Below are 14,138 nucleotides of genomic sequence, written 5' to 3' on the forward strand. Positions count from 1 at the left end.
ACAGTGCTGGTTTTTGCAACAGAAATCTGACAAAAGCTGAAATTCAGAAGAAATGATGGCAATAAACTACCATGGAATAGGAGTAGAGAGGACACGGTAATTGGCAAATCAAGTGGAGAGTGAGTGTGGACAACCCTTTCAAAAAATGTGACCTGATGAGGAAGAGAACTAGAAAGGGATATTTATTGATACTTGCTTCCTTTGTAGAAATTACTATTTGGAATTATTTAAATTTGCTTATTTCTTTATTTATGTCTTACCATCAGTCTAGTTGGTAAGAAAGTAAGTCTTACAGGAAGGCAAAAACTATGTATGTTTTCTGTCCACTGTTGCCTTCCCAACAGAGTGCCTAACATAGTCAACAAATATAAATGGGGAAAGTTTGTATTTTTTTTTCTGACAATAGCAAAGCTTTGTCCAGCTTATGCATGGAGATACACTGGTCCTTGTGGGCCACTCATATGCCCAGCTATCATAATCAGATTTCATTTAACCTTTAGATTAATAACAAAATATGTAGAACAAACTCAGAGTGCCTCATTGGATCTTTGACACCTGTCTATACATTCTACCTCTAGCTCATCAAAAAGCTTCCTAGGTGCTACTGTTGATAATGCTGCTATAAACAACAGGGTGCATGTATCCCTTCCAATTAGTATGTTTGTATTCTTTGGGTAAATACCTCATAGTACAATTTCTGGGTCATAGGGTAGTGCTATTTTTAACTTTCTGAGGAAACTCCATACTGTTTTCCGGAGTGGCTGCACCAGTTTGCATTCCCACCAATAGTGTCAGAGGGTTCCCCTTTATCCTCATCCTTGCCAACATTTGTTGTTTCCTGTGTTGTTAATTTTAGCCACTCTGACTGCTGTGGGGTGATATCTCATTGTAGTTTTGATTTCTACTTCCCTGATGATGAGTGATGCTGAGCATCTTTTCACATGTCTGTTGGCCATCTGTATTTCTTCTTTGAAAAAATGTATACTCATGTCTTCTGCCCATTATTAAACAGGGCGATTTGCTTTCTAGGTGCTGAGTTTTATAAGTTCTTTATATATTTTGGGTGCAACAATGAACATCAAAGCATTTCAACCTTCAATACAGTTAGTGCATCCATCCCTTCTTGTAAAGAGAGAAAGCACGAGGGAGCTCTGGCCAATGGGGGGAAATGTAGGAACAGAATATTCTGAAAATAAGAGCTGGCATTACAGAACCAGCCATGCTGGCAGAATTTACAGTGGATTAGGGTACCAACAGCAGTAGCAGTCTGGTCCCTGAAAGAAACCACCCATTGATGAGAACTGTCACAAGTCTCAACTTGTCTTGGATAAACCCTCTCCTGCAGTCTTCACCTCCCTTAATTTTGATCAATGGCTCACAAAGTAAACAATGATTCATTTCTACTTGATGATGGTGAAAAAGTTGCCCTGCAGAGAACATCGGAGTATTAGTTACCAGCAATTCTGGTTTGAAAACCAATCAGTTGTGAGTTTCCCACAGTGACTAATGTACCACAAAATTAAGTTTGTGGGTCACCAATCTCTGAACCAGATGTGAATCACAGTGAATCATGGGTACTAAACAACCAGCTGTACCTTGGTGACACTGAGATGTGTTACTCCTCATTCATTCTACAAAAAGCTGACAGACAATATGATTGGAATGATTTATGTAAAGAATAACCACTATTCTGATATAACTGTCACCTGAACAGAAAATCTTAATTCTCATAGGCAGGTTTTGATCAAAGCACACAAAAGCAAACACTCTTTTTAAGGAGGACTTCTGTGCACCAAAACACATTATTGTAGTAGCATTTCATTCTGAGTCCTCTGCATTGTGGCCACTTGGTAAACATTTGCAGGATGAAGAGAAATACTTCAAAGTATTCCACCAATGGTTCCTACAAGTTGTGGGGAAACAGCAAGAAAGAAAATGTCTGGGCTTTCTAACAGGTCAAGTTGTAGGATGTCTGAAGTTCTGTTACTATGAAAGCCTTGCAACTTTAGTCTACTAGAGACGATGGAGGGGGACATGTGTCATGAGAAACAGTGAAGATAGGCAAAGATTGTCACACTCCTGAAATCGGTCAAGTCACTATACTTGGTTAAATGCTGCCTTCTTTCTTCTAGAATTTATGATTTCCAGTTTAATTTTGTGCATTTATACCATTATATGCAAACTCAAGGGAGTTTTTTGAAATCATGACCTATACTTTAGAAACTTAATAAGTATGACTTAGGCCTTATGGCTCAGGGGAGTACTCCATTCAACCAGCAGATTTAAAACTAAAGAGGAATAACTGTTCTACCAATTCTTGTTATACAGAAAATCTAATGCGGTATTTCTAAGCCTTTATTGAAGGGCATTTTTCTTTCAAAAATTCATAAATCCAAGGATTACTCTTGGGCTCAATGTTGCTATTTCAGGTTTTAGCAATTGGAATAAAGGCCTATGATAGAGGCACTATTAAGCAATTTAAGACCAGCTTATTTAATTCTTTTTCCTTAAACCTCACTTACCTTTAAGAAATAAGGAAAAGATCCGAAGATAAAAATGTTCAGGGTCAGTAGGGGCTGGAATTATGTCACTGTGGTTATACATCTCATAGTATTTTAATGGAATTTCTAGTTGTAGGTAAAGTATGTAATTTGGAACCAAAATGACTTTTTATTTTCTTTTTTTAAATGACTTTTTAAAGTATTGAAATTAAATACTTCTAAACATTTTTCAGAAAGAATAATTCAGAAACATTACACCTTTTCTTCTAAAGCATCAACTGAATATGAAATGTATATGTGAAAATGTTAAGTGAAAATGTTTATGTTTAATTACTATTTAATCATTTTAATGAAGTCTAGAGAATTTTTCAGAAATATTATAGAGTATGTTAGATTTGAAGGTCCTCACCAAAGTAATTAATTTCACAAAAATGTGCTTCATGCTTATTGTGTGTCAGGCACTGTGCTAAGTCCTTGGAAAACAGTAAGAGGTCATTCTTGCTCTCAAGTACTGTGATATAGGCAGAGATATGTAGAGAATTTAATCACCATTTCCATTTTTGTACATTTCTTTTAAAATTTTAAAGGTATTTTAATTTAAAACCTTATGAACTATTTACACTGTACCTTCCTACTAAAGAATGAGAATTACACACGTAGTAAATTTTTACCACAGAATTTAATTTAAGAGGCTTTATTTGGTTATTTATCTGTTTATTTATCTGTTTATTTATCTGTTCAGCAAATACTTTGAAATGAGCTCTCTTTTAGAAATGAATATGCTCTGAACAAATCAATAAATAGCAAACCGGTAAATATTTCATTTTTTCATTGAGAATATTCATTTCTAAATATATAGACATCCCTTCAGTCTTCTTTCTCACCTCCTGACTATACTCCCTGGTTCTACTTCCTCCTCTCCTAATCACAGCTTGACCCAGTACAGGTCTGGCTGCTAGTGCAATATTCCAGAAAAGCATTCCTGCTGAGGTCACCAGCAAAACACCAGAGACACTTTGCATTTTGACCTTGCTTGTTAGACATCCAGCATTTGACTGCTGATGTTTCTCTATCTCTTGATACTCTCTCTTCTCCTGGCCCCTTTTCATATTTTTCATTCTGTCCTCTCTTTCTCTGACTTCTTTATAGATGCTTCTTCTGCCTGTTCCCAGATAAAAGAGCTCTACAGGTTTTATCACAGATCTTTTATTCTCACTCAACATCCACTCACATTCCTTCAAAAACCACATGCATGTAGATAACAATATCTACATGAGAGTAAAAATATAAACTGAAATACAAACTTTAGTAATATTTCTGTCTTGGACTTCATTCCCTCATTCTGCAGCTTCAGATGTATATAAAGAATTGTTTATTAAGTATCTCTCTCTCTTGCTCTCTCTCTCTCTCTCTCTCTCTCTCTCTCCCCTTCTCTAATTGAAGTATAGTTGACATTCAATGTTACGTTAGTTTCAGGTATACAACATAGAGATTCGGCAAGTGCATAGCGTTATTTTATGCTCTCCACAAGTGTAGCTACCATCTGTTATCATACAATGCTGTTGCAATACCATTCACTATATTCTATAAGAGACGGTAAAACCTTGGGCTGCAAGTAACTTGTTCTGTGAGTGTTCTGCAAGACAAGCAAACATTTCTAATAAATTTTAATTTGATAAACGAGTGATGTCTTGCAATATGAGTAGTACATGATGCTGAACGTCACACGGTCACAACTGAGACAATGGTTCTTCTCTCTCCTTGTCTGTCTGTCTGTCTGTCTCTCTCTTTCTCCCCCCTCCCTCCCCCTCTGCAGGATTGTGGGTTATCATCTCCCATGCCTGGATGCTGGGTCTCAGGCCACAGCGTTTGGAAGATCAGTGATTTTTTAGAATGTTGGAAAGTACCTACAACTGTCACTAGGGTAGTTTTTGTCACTTCAAAGTACCTGTGGACAGTCCTTGGCTTTTCCATACAAGAGTAAGCTTAGGTAAGCTTTGCTTCATTCTAGGTCAGGCTGCCTGCAGATCTAGTCCCTTTCCTCTGCTGCCTTATTGCCAGTTACATTAGATACAGTATATGACAAGAGTTTATTAATATTGTACCATTGTCAACATCTGTGCGAGCGTATACAATGGCCCCAATGTAGAAAAAGGTCTAAAAGAAAGGCAGTAAGAAGATGATTACTGTGGAAGTTAAGAAGGAAATCATTGAGAAGTATGAATGAGGTATGCAAGTGGCTGAAACTGCAAGGTTTTATAAGAAGTCTATGTCTGCATCTCGTCTGCAGAGGAGGAGGAGAAAAAGGCAGAGGAATCCCTCACTTCAAGTAAGATTAGGAAGATGTGTAAAATGCGGGAAACAGTGCAAAATTTTGTAGAAAAACACCACCCAAATAAGCCTATAGTAGTGCCAGTGATGAATATGTTTAATGACAATGAAATGTCACATTTCTGAGAAATCCTCAAAAGGAGGCAAAGCTAGTGTCATTGGATAGGTTCCTTGTAAAAGTTGCACAAAAAGAAAGTTTCTGGGGTGCCTGGGTGGCTCAGTCGGTTAAACATCTGACTCTTGGTTTCAGCTCAGATCATGATCTTGCAGTGTCATGAGTTCAAGCCCCACGTCGTCGGGTTCTGTGCTAACAGTACGAAGCATACTTGGGATTTTCTCTCTCCCTTTCTCTCTGCCCCTCCCCATTCACAAAAAACTTAATAAAGAAATTTTTTAAAAAAGGTTATATTGAGCCAAGAGATAGCAATGATTCTGTTAGTGATGGTAAAAGTCATCCTACACAATAACCCTCCTCTCTGTCTCCCTCACACCAGTCATGAAGATTTTCAAAGGTAAGTGCAGGTTACCATTTATTTTTCTTTATATTTTGTATATTCTTTATTATTTTGTATTATATTACAGTATAATCATTTTCTATGAAAATTTTTGGATTGTGGAATGAATCTTCTGAGTTTCCATTATCTCTTATGGGGAAATTCGCTTTGATATACAAATGCTTTGGATTACAAGCATGATTCTGGAACAAATTATGCTCACAAACCAAGGTTTTACTGTATCTCATCCTGCAGATCTGGGCTTATTACACACCTCCCACCCCCTCACCCCCCCCCCCCCCCACAAGACCTACTCCTCTACCACAATGCCCTATCTCAGTCAATAATATCACCATCTGTTCAGTTGCTTAAGCCTAAACATTCAGTGTTACCCTTGAACTTTCCTTTTGCCTCACTCCCATAACCAATCGCCATGTTTCCTCTCACCTGACTCCTGCTTATCCTGAGATGACACTGAGGTTCTAGTTCATTTACAAAACAATCCCTGGAGCTCTCTTAGCACCATGTCATAGCATCCACACCCAAGGCTGGCTTTGCCTGACCCCTCAACACCCTGTATTTCTCATCAGACAGAAAATTATGTTGTCAAGAGTCATTTTCTCTTTCAAAGTTATATTCTCAGTGCCACAGAGACCACCTGATGCCAAGTAACAGCAATCATAATACCATTTAAAACAAAATAATAACTAATACACAATAGTAAGTAGCAAAGCCAGGACTGAAAGCCACGCAGCAGGCTCCAGACTATGTGCTTTTAACCACTATTTTACATTGCATTCAGCACTTAATAAGTATTTACTTAAACAGTTAATAAAAACATACGTTCTAAATTCAGCAAAATTAAGTCTGGGAGGGCATGTGATTGTGTTAACATGCAGGTATAAATGTATGCCTGGGAGTTACATCTATCATGCATAAATGCAGAATTCACTTTTTCAGTGAAAATCTCCAAATAATATGACAATAATGTGACAAGACAGTAATGCAACATCAATCACCTTTTTATCCAGAAGTAGAAAACTTACATCTAGCAAGAGAACCAGTTGAAGTATATCCTTGGATCTCTCTGTTTAGAAACAGCCACACTTAAATGGAGCCTGTTAACTTTGTGCAGTGTTTAAAATTAAGGTGACTGATTCAATAGGTACAGTTACCTGATTTGGGCTTGAAATGTTATTATGCTTTTCCTCAGTTCCAGAGGCAGCTTTTAATTAAAGATAGGCAACTGCTTAACAAGACACGTTGAGATGGAAGGGAAGCTGAAGGCCAGAAGACAAAATTCATCCAGAAAAAAGATACAGGCTAATTTATTATTTGAAAAGTGAGGCAAAGGGTTTTGCATACTATAGTTGTTCCAGAACTTTTCATGAATTTTTGTCTAATGTAAAAATTTTCCTTATAATTATGATGGAATTATACAGAACATATTAAATTATAATTAGTATCCTCTCCATTATAAAGCAAATAAAATGTAATACTTTTCTAGTTAAACATGTAGAGTCATAGAATCAGTAGGTTTGATGAAAATTTAGAAGTGATTCCCTTTTTGTCTCCCTGAATGTGAAAATCCTTCTAATGCATCCCTGATAGATTATCTAGCCTTTGCTGGAATACTTCTACTGACAGGAAACCCAGCCTTTCATCAGGCAAGCTCACTCAGCATTGAGAGGCTCACATTATTAGGGACATGAATCTAAATCTGCTTCCATGTGACTTACATTCATTAGCCTATATGTTAGTCTGCTTGGCCTACTATAACAGAATACCACAGACTGGCTGGCCTATAAACCACAAAAATGTATTTCTCACAATTTCAAAGGCTGGAAAGTTTAAGATCAAGGCACCAGAATTTGGTGAAGGTTCCCTTCCTGGTTCATAGCTGATGTCTTCTCACTGTTCTTCACATGGGGGAGAGGACTAGGGATCTCTCTGGAACCTTTTTTAAATTTAATTAATTTTTAGAGAGAAAGAAAGCACGTGTGTGTGTGTGTGTGTGTGTGTGTGTGTGTGTGTGTGTGTGCGCGCGTGCGCGCATGAAGGTGGGAGGGGCAAAGGGAGAGAGAGAGAGGGAGACAGAATCTTAAGCAGGCTCCATGCTCAGCATAGAGCCCAATGGGGGGGCTTAATCCCATGACCCTGGGATTGTGACCTGAGCAGAAACCAAGAGCCGGACGCTCAACCAACTGAGCCACCCAGGTGCCCCTCTGAAGTCTCACTTTCTGAAGCCCTTCTGAAGGCCTCACTTTCTAATACCATCCTATAGGGCATTAAGATTTCAAAATGTGAATTTTGGAGGGACACTAACATTCAGACTATAGTAGTCCATATTCTTCCCTGTGGAGCAAAGCAAACAGAATTACTCACGCTTCAATATTTTAATCTTACAGTAGAAAATAGCATTATAGAGCTGAAAAGGATCACACAGAATAACAAAGCCCATCCCTTTTGAAGAAAAAAGAAAGAAAACTCAAAAGTAGTCATAGAGGGCGTACATCTAATTGCATGTTAGGGAGCTATTACCAAACTCCTCAGACTGACATTTCCACTGATTCTTAGGTCTTTTTATTATTCTATTTTACTGTTATCATGTTACTCACCCAGACCATGTATATTAAGATAATAATTTCTTGATTAGCTTTTGTCTGGTGAAAGTTAAACAATTTTGCTAGACTTTACTGATGACCACGATATTCAAAAAAGGAAAAAATAGCAGTTTGTTTCTCAGTTAAGAATTAAGATAATCATGATCAAGAGATGTCTACCCAAACCATTAGAGCACTAGGTAAAGTAGTTTTTCAAATATAAAGATACTAATCACCCAAAAAATAAAAAAAATAAAATGGAATGGAAGTGAACAGTTGTACACCCGTGCACAGAGCAACACAGTACTAACACATTACTAACATTACTAACATTACTAACACATTATAACACTTGCAGAATTTTCCAAGTTCTCCTGGAGCATCTAAGTAATCACAGACCACAGTTTTTACCAAATTCTTTGCCACTATAACACCTGTATTACCATTTTTCCAGCCTCAAACATCAGTTTTTTTTTTTCTTTTTTGCCATTTGCTGTCCAGCCTTTAAGACAAAAATTTCAGCCTCCTGTTGTAGCAACACTTAACTTCTTGGATCAATTTCTATATTCAGCAGGATGCAGTTTCAAATAATCCCCACATCTCAGGGCCTTAACATCTGCAAAGGATTATTTCTCACTCACACTATATGATCACTGTGTTGTTAAGAATGCTTGGTTTACACTGGTCATTCAGGGAAGGTGAATGACGAGGGCTCCAGCTAGATGTAAACTTTCAGTTGCTACGAGAAATGAGCTCCCTTTAGTGCTTCTCATTGACAATTAAATGCTTCTACTTAGATGTGACACGTGCCACTTTCACGCACATTTTAATTCGCCAAAGCAAGTCATGTGGTCAGAGGGGGCAGAAAAGTGCAAAACCCTCCTGTGTCTGGAAGGCAAAGTACTGGAGTAATTGTGAAGCCCTAATGAACACCAGATTTTCCAAAGCCTCCTTCTGCCCATTCCTCTACTCATCGCAGAAGACTGTCTCCCTTATATTTTTAAATAAAGCTAAGCTTTTGGAAAATATTATCCCAAGATGCTTCCCATCAAAAGCATACAAATTGTGTCACTAGAGAACAAATAAAATGGGGAAATAGGAGCTAACATAAATATCATATTACTTGATTTTAATATTTTTTAAATTTATTTTTATTAAAGCACAGCCCGTGCACAATGTTACATTAGTTTCAGGTGTATATTACTTGGATTTTTTTTTATTTAAAAAAAAATTTTTTTTTTCAACGTTTATTTATTTTTGGGACAGAGAGAGGCAGAGCATGAACGGGGGAGGGGCAGAGAGAGAGGGAGACACAGAATCGGAAACAGGCTCCAGGCTCTGAGCCATCAGCCCAGAGCCTGATGCGGGGCTCGAACTCACGGACCGCAAGATCGTGACTTGGCTGAAGTCGGACGCTTAACCGACTGCGCCACCCAGGCGCCCCTGGATTTTTTTTTATGCCTGGTTATGCATATGTTTGCTTCAGATACAAGTGAGTGGAAATGATTTTTCATAACCCTTCTGTAAAATAGAACAGTGTATGGAATTAATCTAGGATTTAAATTCTTAGATCTTGTTCTTTTTAATTATCAAAAGGGCTGAGAAAGGGATTTTGGAAGGGAAGTTCTATAAATATTCTTCCCTTTCCCATTTAGTATTTTCAAATACAATCACTTTAGTCTCACCCCCGGCATAAAAGCCCGTGTGCTATAGCAGCTCTGTCTTTGCACAATTACAGAAAGAGACAGGAACCATTTTCCTCAACGTAGAGACATCTATCACTAGGAATCAAGGAAGAACTCAGCCCCACAGTTACAAAGGAAACAGTATCTGACAGACATCTGTGAATTAAAGCAGCTACATGTAGGTAAAAGGTAGGTTTACCAGAACAAAATGGCATGTCGTACTGCTAAAAATGCTGCACATAATCACACTGCAACTTAGGAAAACTTTCTTTGCATAATTTCTTCTCCAGTACAGGCTGTCCACACTAATCACTGTTCCCTTAACTGAGGCAAAACCAAAAGAAAATACCTCTTTTTGAGTGGGTAACACACAGTGTGTAAATACCATCTTTTGTTACATTTGAAACCTTGCCAATGATTTTTGTATGTTATCTCCTAGAGCTAAAAAAACAAATTCCCTTTATACTCGCTAAATCCCTTTTATCCAAAAAGTATGAACAAAACAGAAGATTTCATTACTTCCCACATAATTTCCATATTCAACTTTTTGCATCAGATTTTGCCTTTTTAAAACCATGAAAACTGTTGACAAGATAATCTAACTGTATGGAAATGGATAAAATAGGAAAAATATTTTTAGAGTGGCTTTTAAATTTTCCTCCAGTTATTTTATGTTCTCCATGATGTGAAATACCACTTTTGAGATACAACAAAAAAAAATCATGTCTCAAATATATTATCTAATAATCAATAATTTTACAAAAACAATGACTATAAGAGTGTGAATTTATTGAACTGAATTGCTCTCCATTCAAGAATATTATCTGTCAGTGACTAATTAAATTATTTTTATAACATTTAAAATATGCTTTAGGTTATCCATTGTAGCTATGTTATCACATTTGTCAAAAATAAACCCATTTGTATAAGAGCAATTGGTAATATATAGACCTGAGTAATAATGTTCAAGGAAAACATACTAAGATGCTTAAGGAATAATCCAGTATGGATTCCTCGCCTCTGAAACATCAATTGCAATTAAGAGTAGCTAATGACAATCAGAGGGGTCTTGAGATTACTGTATGCATGGCTCACTTTTGCAAATAGTATGCATGTGACCTGAGTAACTGGCCATATTGAACAATAAGCAGCAGCCTGCCTTTGAAGGTGCATTAGATAATAGAAAATTTATGTAACCATAGTAAATTAATATTGTTTTAAGATAGATAGCCCATAAAATCTTTTAATATTAGTGTCTATCTTCTTTTAAATTATGACTCTTAAAACCTCTATAGAGAATTCTATAGGATAGAATGACTCCCCAGAATATCACATTCTTATAGAGGACCATTACCTAAAAAAGGATTAAAGGTAATCATTTGGAAATTTGCACAGTGATGTATCATCTGTTCTCCTAGAGGCAGTCTAGTATAATGAATAATAACTGGATCTCTGCAGTCAGAGACCTATGCTTATAATAATAATGCCTACCTTATAGGGTTGTCAGGATTAAATGAGTAAATACATAGAATGTTAAATACTTAGCATAGTGGTTGGAGCAAAACATATCTTCAAATATTTCCTATAGTTATTATATTATATATTATTCAGACAAGCTACATGGGGAGCTTTCACACAGGAAAAAAAATATGAAGGTCAAATGCACCATAAAAATAGGCCACACTTGACTCATAGAGACAAGGTATAAAAAAAGTCTACAAAATCATACTCATTTTTACAACACTATTTGAAATACATTTTGTTTACCTCTAAGAATTGAGTTCAGAATGCCATATATCTCTACCAACATTTAATTCTAGTGTTAAAGCACAAAGATGGCTTAGAATGTTTATTTTGCCCCATGATTTTTATAGTTTGTACATGAAAAGAAGAAATAAACCCCCAGAATTAAATATAAGAACAAACAACTTTTTTTTTCTCTATCATTTCAAAAGCCAGGTGAGCAGGGTGGAATTTATCAGGCACAAGTGATCATCCATTCCAACACTCTGTGTGTTAGTGCACACCTTTTCAAATATTAGGTTGAATCTGTACTTGGCCACTGCCCTTCTTACTGTCTATTCTTATATCTTCTGTTTAAACTTCTTCAATTACACATCAATAGTATTGACTCTACAAACAACAAAGTTCCATAAGACATGGATTTTTTTTTTTTTTAATTGCAATGATTGGTCTGGAGAGCTAAAGGAAATTACATGAAGAAGGAATGCCAATGAGCCAGATGTGATTTGTAAATAGGTTCCCTCTCTGTACAACTTCTTCAAAGCAAAATTATATCCTGTCAAATGTACTGGAAATTTAGAATTTACTGGAGACATTTTTATGGCAGATTTCATTGATGAAAATTATAGCTTGTTTTTGCTGAATAAAAAACTTACTTACCTCTGGTAAAATACGTATTATTTTATTAGTAAATGTATCTCTTGAAAATGTGCATATGCAACAATGTGTAAGCAGAAAGCAACTCATAAAATAATTAGGATTATGGTTTCAATCATCTTAATGGAGCATAATATCCACTAGAAATGGCTCTCTACATAGAATTCTATATATCTAAAAAAACTACATCCAGCTCAAGTTCTTTGTGAATGATGGAAGGCTAAAAATCGATAAATGAAACACTCTCTTACCAGAATAAAATGATCCTAACATTTCCTTTCTTCCAGAAAGCTCTTGCAGATTTTCCCCAATCAGGATAGGGTTTGTCCTGAAGCATCATATCCGTGACCTGAAGCCACAAAAGGAACTTATTTAGCACTTTCAGAAATCTTACATTCAGGTTTAAATATGGATATAACTTATGCTTTATTGAGAATATGTAAGTATTTTAACACTTAAACATATACAGAGATAAAATTAAGAAGAATATATTTCCTCAGTTCAATTTTTTTTTGCAGTTCATTTGACTTTACAAAATGAATGAGCAGATTGAAGGTCGTCTAACACGTCAAGTACTGAGACTTTTTTAGAAACATCGATCAAGATTACCTTACATGAGAAGGCATCTTTAAGATACCATGAACTTCTTCATAGAAGCAAAACATACATAACAAATAAAATACCATACTTTTTGCTTGTCTAAATCAGAAACTCCAAAATCTAAATATTTCTTTGTATGTACAGATTATTAACTGTATCACTAGTCAAAATATTACTTCCTTTGTCTGTTTTTTTTTTTCAGTGTTATGTGAGGAATGGGACTTGACCCAGTTTTACAGCATATTTTAATAGCCTAGCATTCTCCCACCTCCATGCCATCTGCAGTCCTACATCTTTTTCCAAAAATGTTCTACCTCTCTTTCTCACCTGCAGATTCTGCCCATCTTCTGAGGCCTAGGCAAAGTCACATCACCACTGTGATGCCCTCACTGCCCCTCCAACTAGTTCTGGATCCACCTTTCCGATGTCCCTTATTGCTTTCTACTTTCTATTTGACTTACTTATGTACATTTGTTCTCCCTCCACTAGGCTTTAAAATCCTTAAAGGTGAAGATTTGTCACTATATCCCTTTGAATAGCTAAGGTTCTTTTATATAAAAGACTGCAAAATATTTGCCTAAAGAAAAAATAGCAAAATGATTTGATATAAATGCTTGTTTTTAAAAATGCATTAACAAAATAAATTTCTCATTGGCCACATCCCACATTAATGGTTTCAGGAAATGTCCAAAGTATTATACACAACCTATTATAAGAGCATTTTTAAAAATGTGATGGGATGGGTAATGAATTTCCTTCTTTCCTCTAATAAAGGAAAACATATTTGGTGTATGTATATACACACACACACACTTCTTCCTTTTTCCAGGAAATTTACCTTCCCTTCAAGAGAAGAGGATATTGTTCCATTAATGGGATTTTTATTTATTTATTTATTTTGAGAGGTTAGAAAGAGAGCATCAACATGAGAGGGGCAGAGAGAAAGGGAAAGAGAAAATCCCAAGCAAGCTCTGCACTGTCAGTACAGAACCCAGTGCAGGGCTTGAACCCACCAAGAGCGAGATCATGACCTGAGCTGAAACCAACAGTCGAACACCTAACCCACTGAGCTACCCAGGCACTCCTCATTAATTGGATTTTTATTTAATGACATTCAAATTCAAATAGGGCCAATTCAAAATTAAGAAAATTTATACGGAATCAGATATACTGAATTGAGTAACGAAGAATTTTCATCATCCATTAAAAAATACCTCTTTCTTGGTGTTAATATAATATTGCACTCACATGTAACTTCCAACAATGGCCTGACCTGGAATGGGTGAGATTTAATCATTTATGGTGAAAGATTTTGATTCGGTGGAGAGTCCTTCTGGATCAATGACACCTTCAGTAGTGCTAGACTTTCTGTGGAAGGCACATCAATTCTCAAGCAAGCCCATCTTATTGTGCTATACAACATCCAAGAAATGGTCTCTGGAAACATTCATAGCATGCAAGAACACAGGCTCATTTGAAATGCAATCAGAACAGAGGTTAAGGAGCCCAGTCTCCAGGAGATAT

General features: G+C 36.4%; 1 protein-coding gene across 6 annotated transcripts in view; it reads right to left on the bottom strand.

The window, feature by feature from the left end:
• The window catches only part of TMEM117 (transmembrane protein 117), a 497,242-nt gene that overhangs the window by 160,373 nt on the left and 322,731 nt on the right, over positions 1-14,138 (bottom strand). For all 6 annotated transcript variants that reach the window (XM_086713605.1, XM_086713606.1, XM_025930316.2 and 3 more), the window contains one exon: positions 12,266-12,363. In XM_086713605.1, the coding sequence (XP_086569731.1) occupies positions 12,266-12,363 (98 nt within the window). The remainder of the gene's footprint in view (positions 1-12,265; positions 12,364-14,138) is intronic.

The sequence above is a fragment of the Puma concolor genome, chromosome B4 (assembly GCF_028749965.1).
Source record: "Puma concolor isolate L17-30 chromosome B4, mPumCon1.1.hap2, whole genome shotgun sequence".
NCBI lineage: Eukaryota > Metazoa > Chordata > Mammalia > Carnivora > Felidae > Puma > Puma concolor.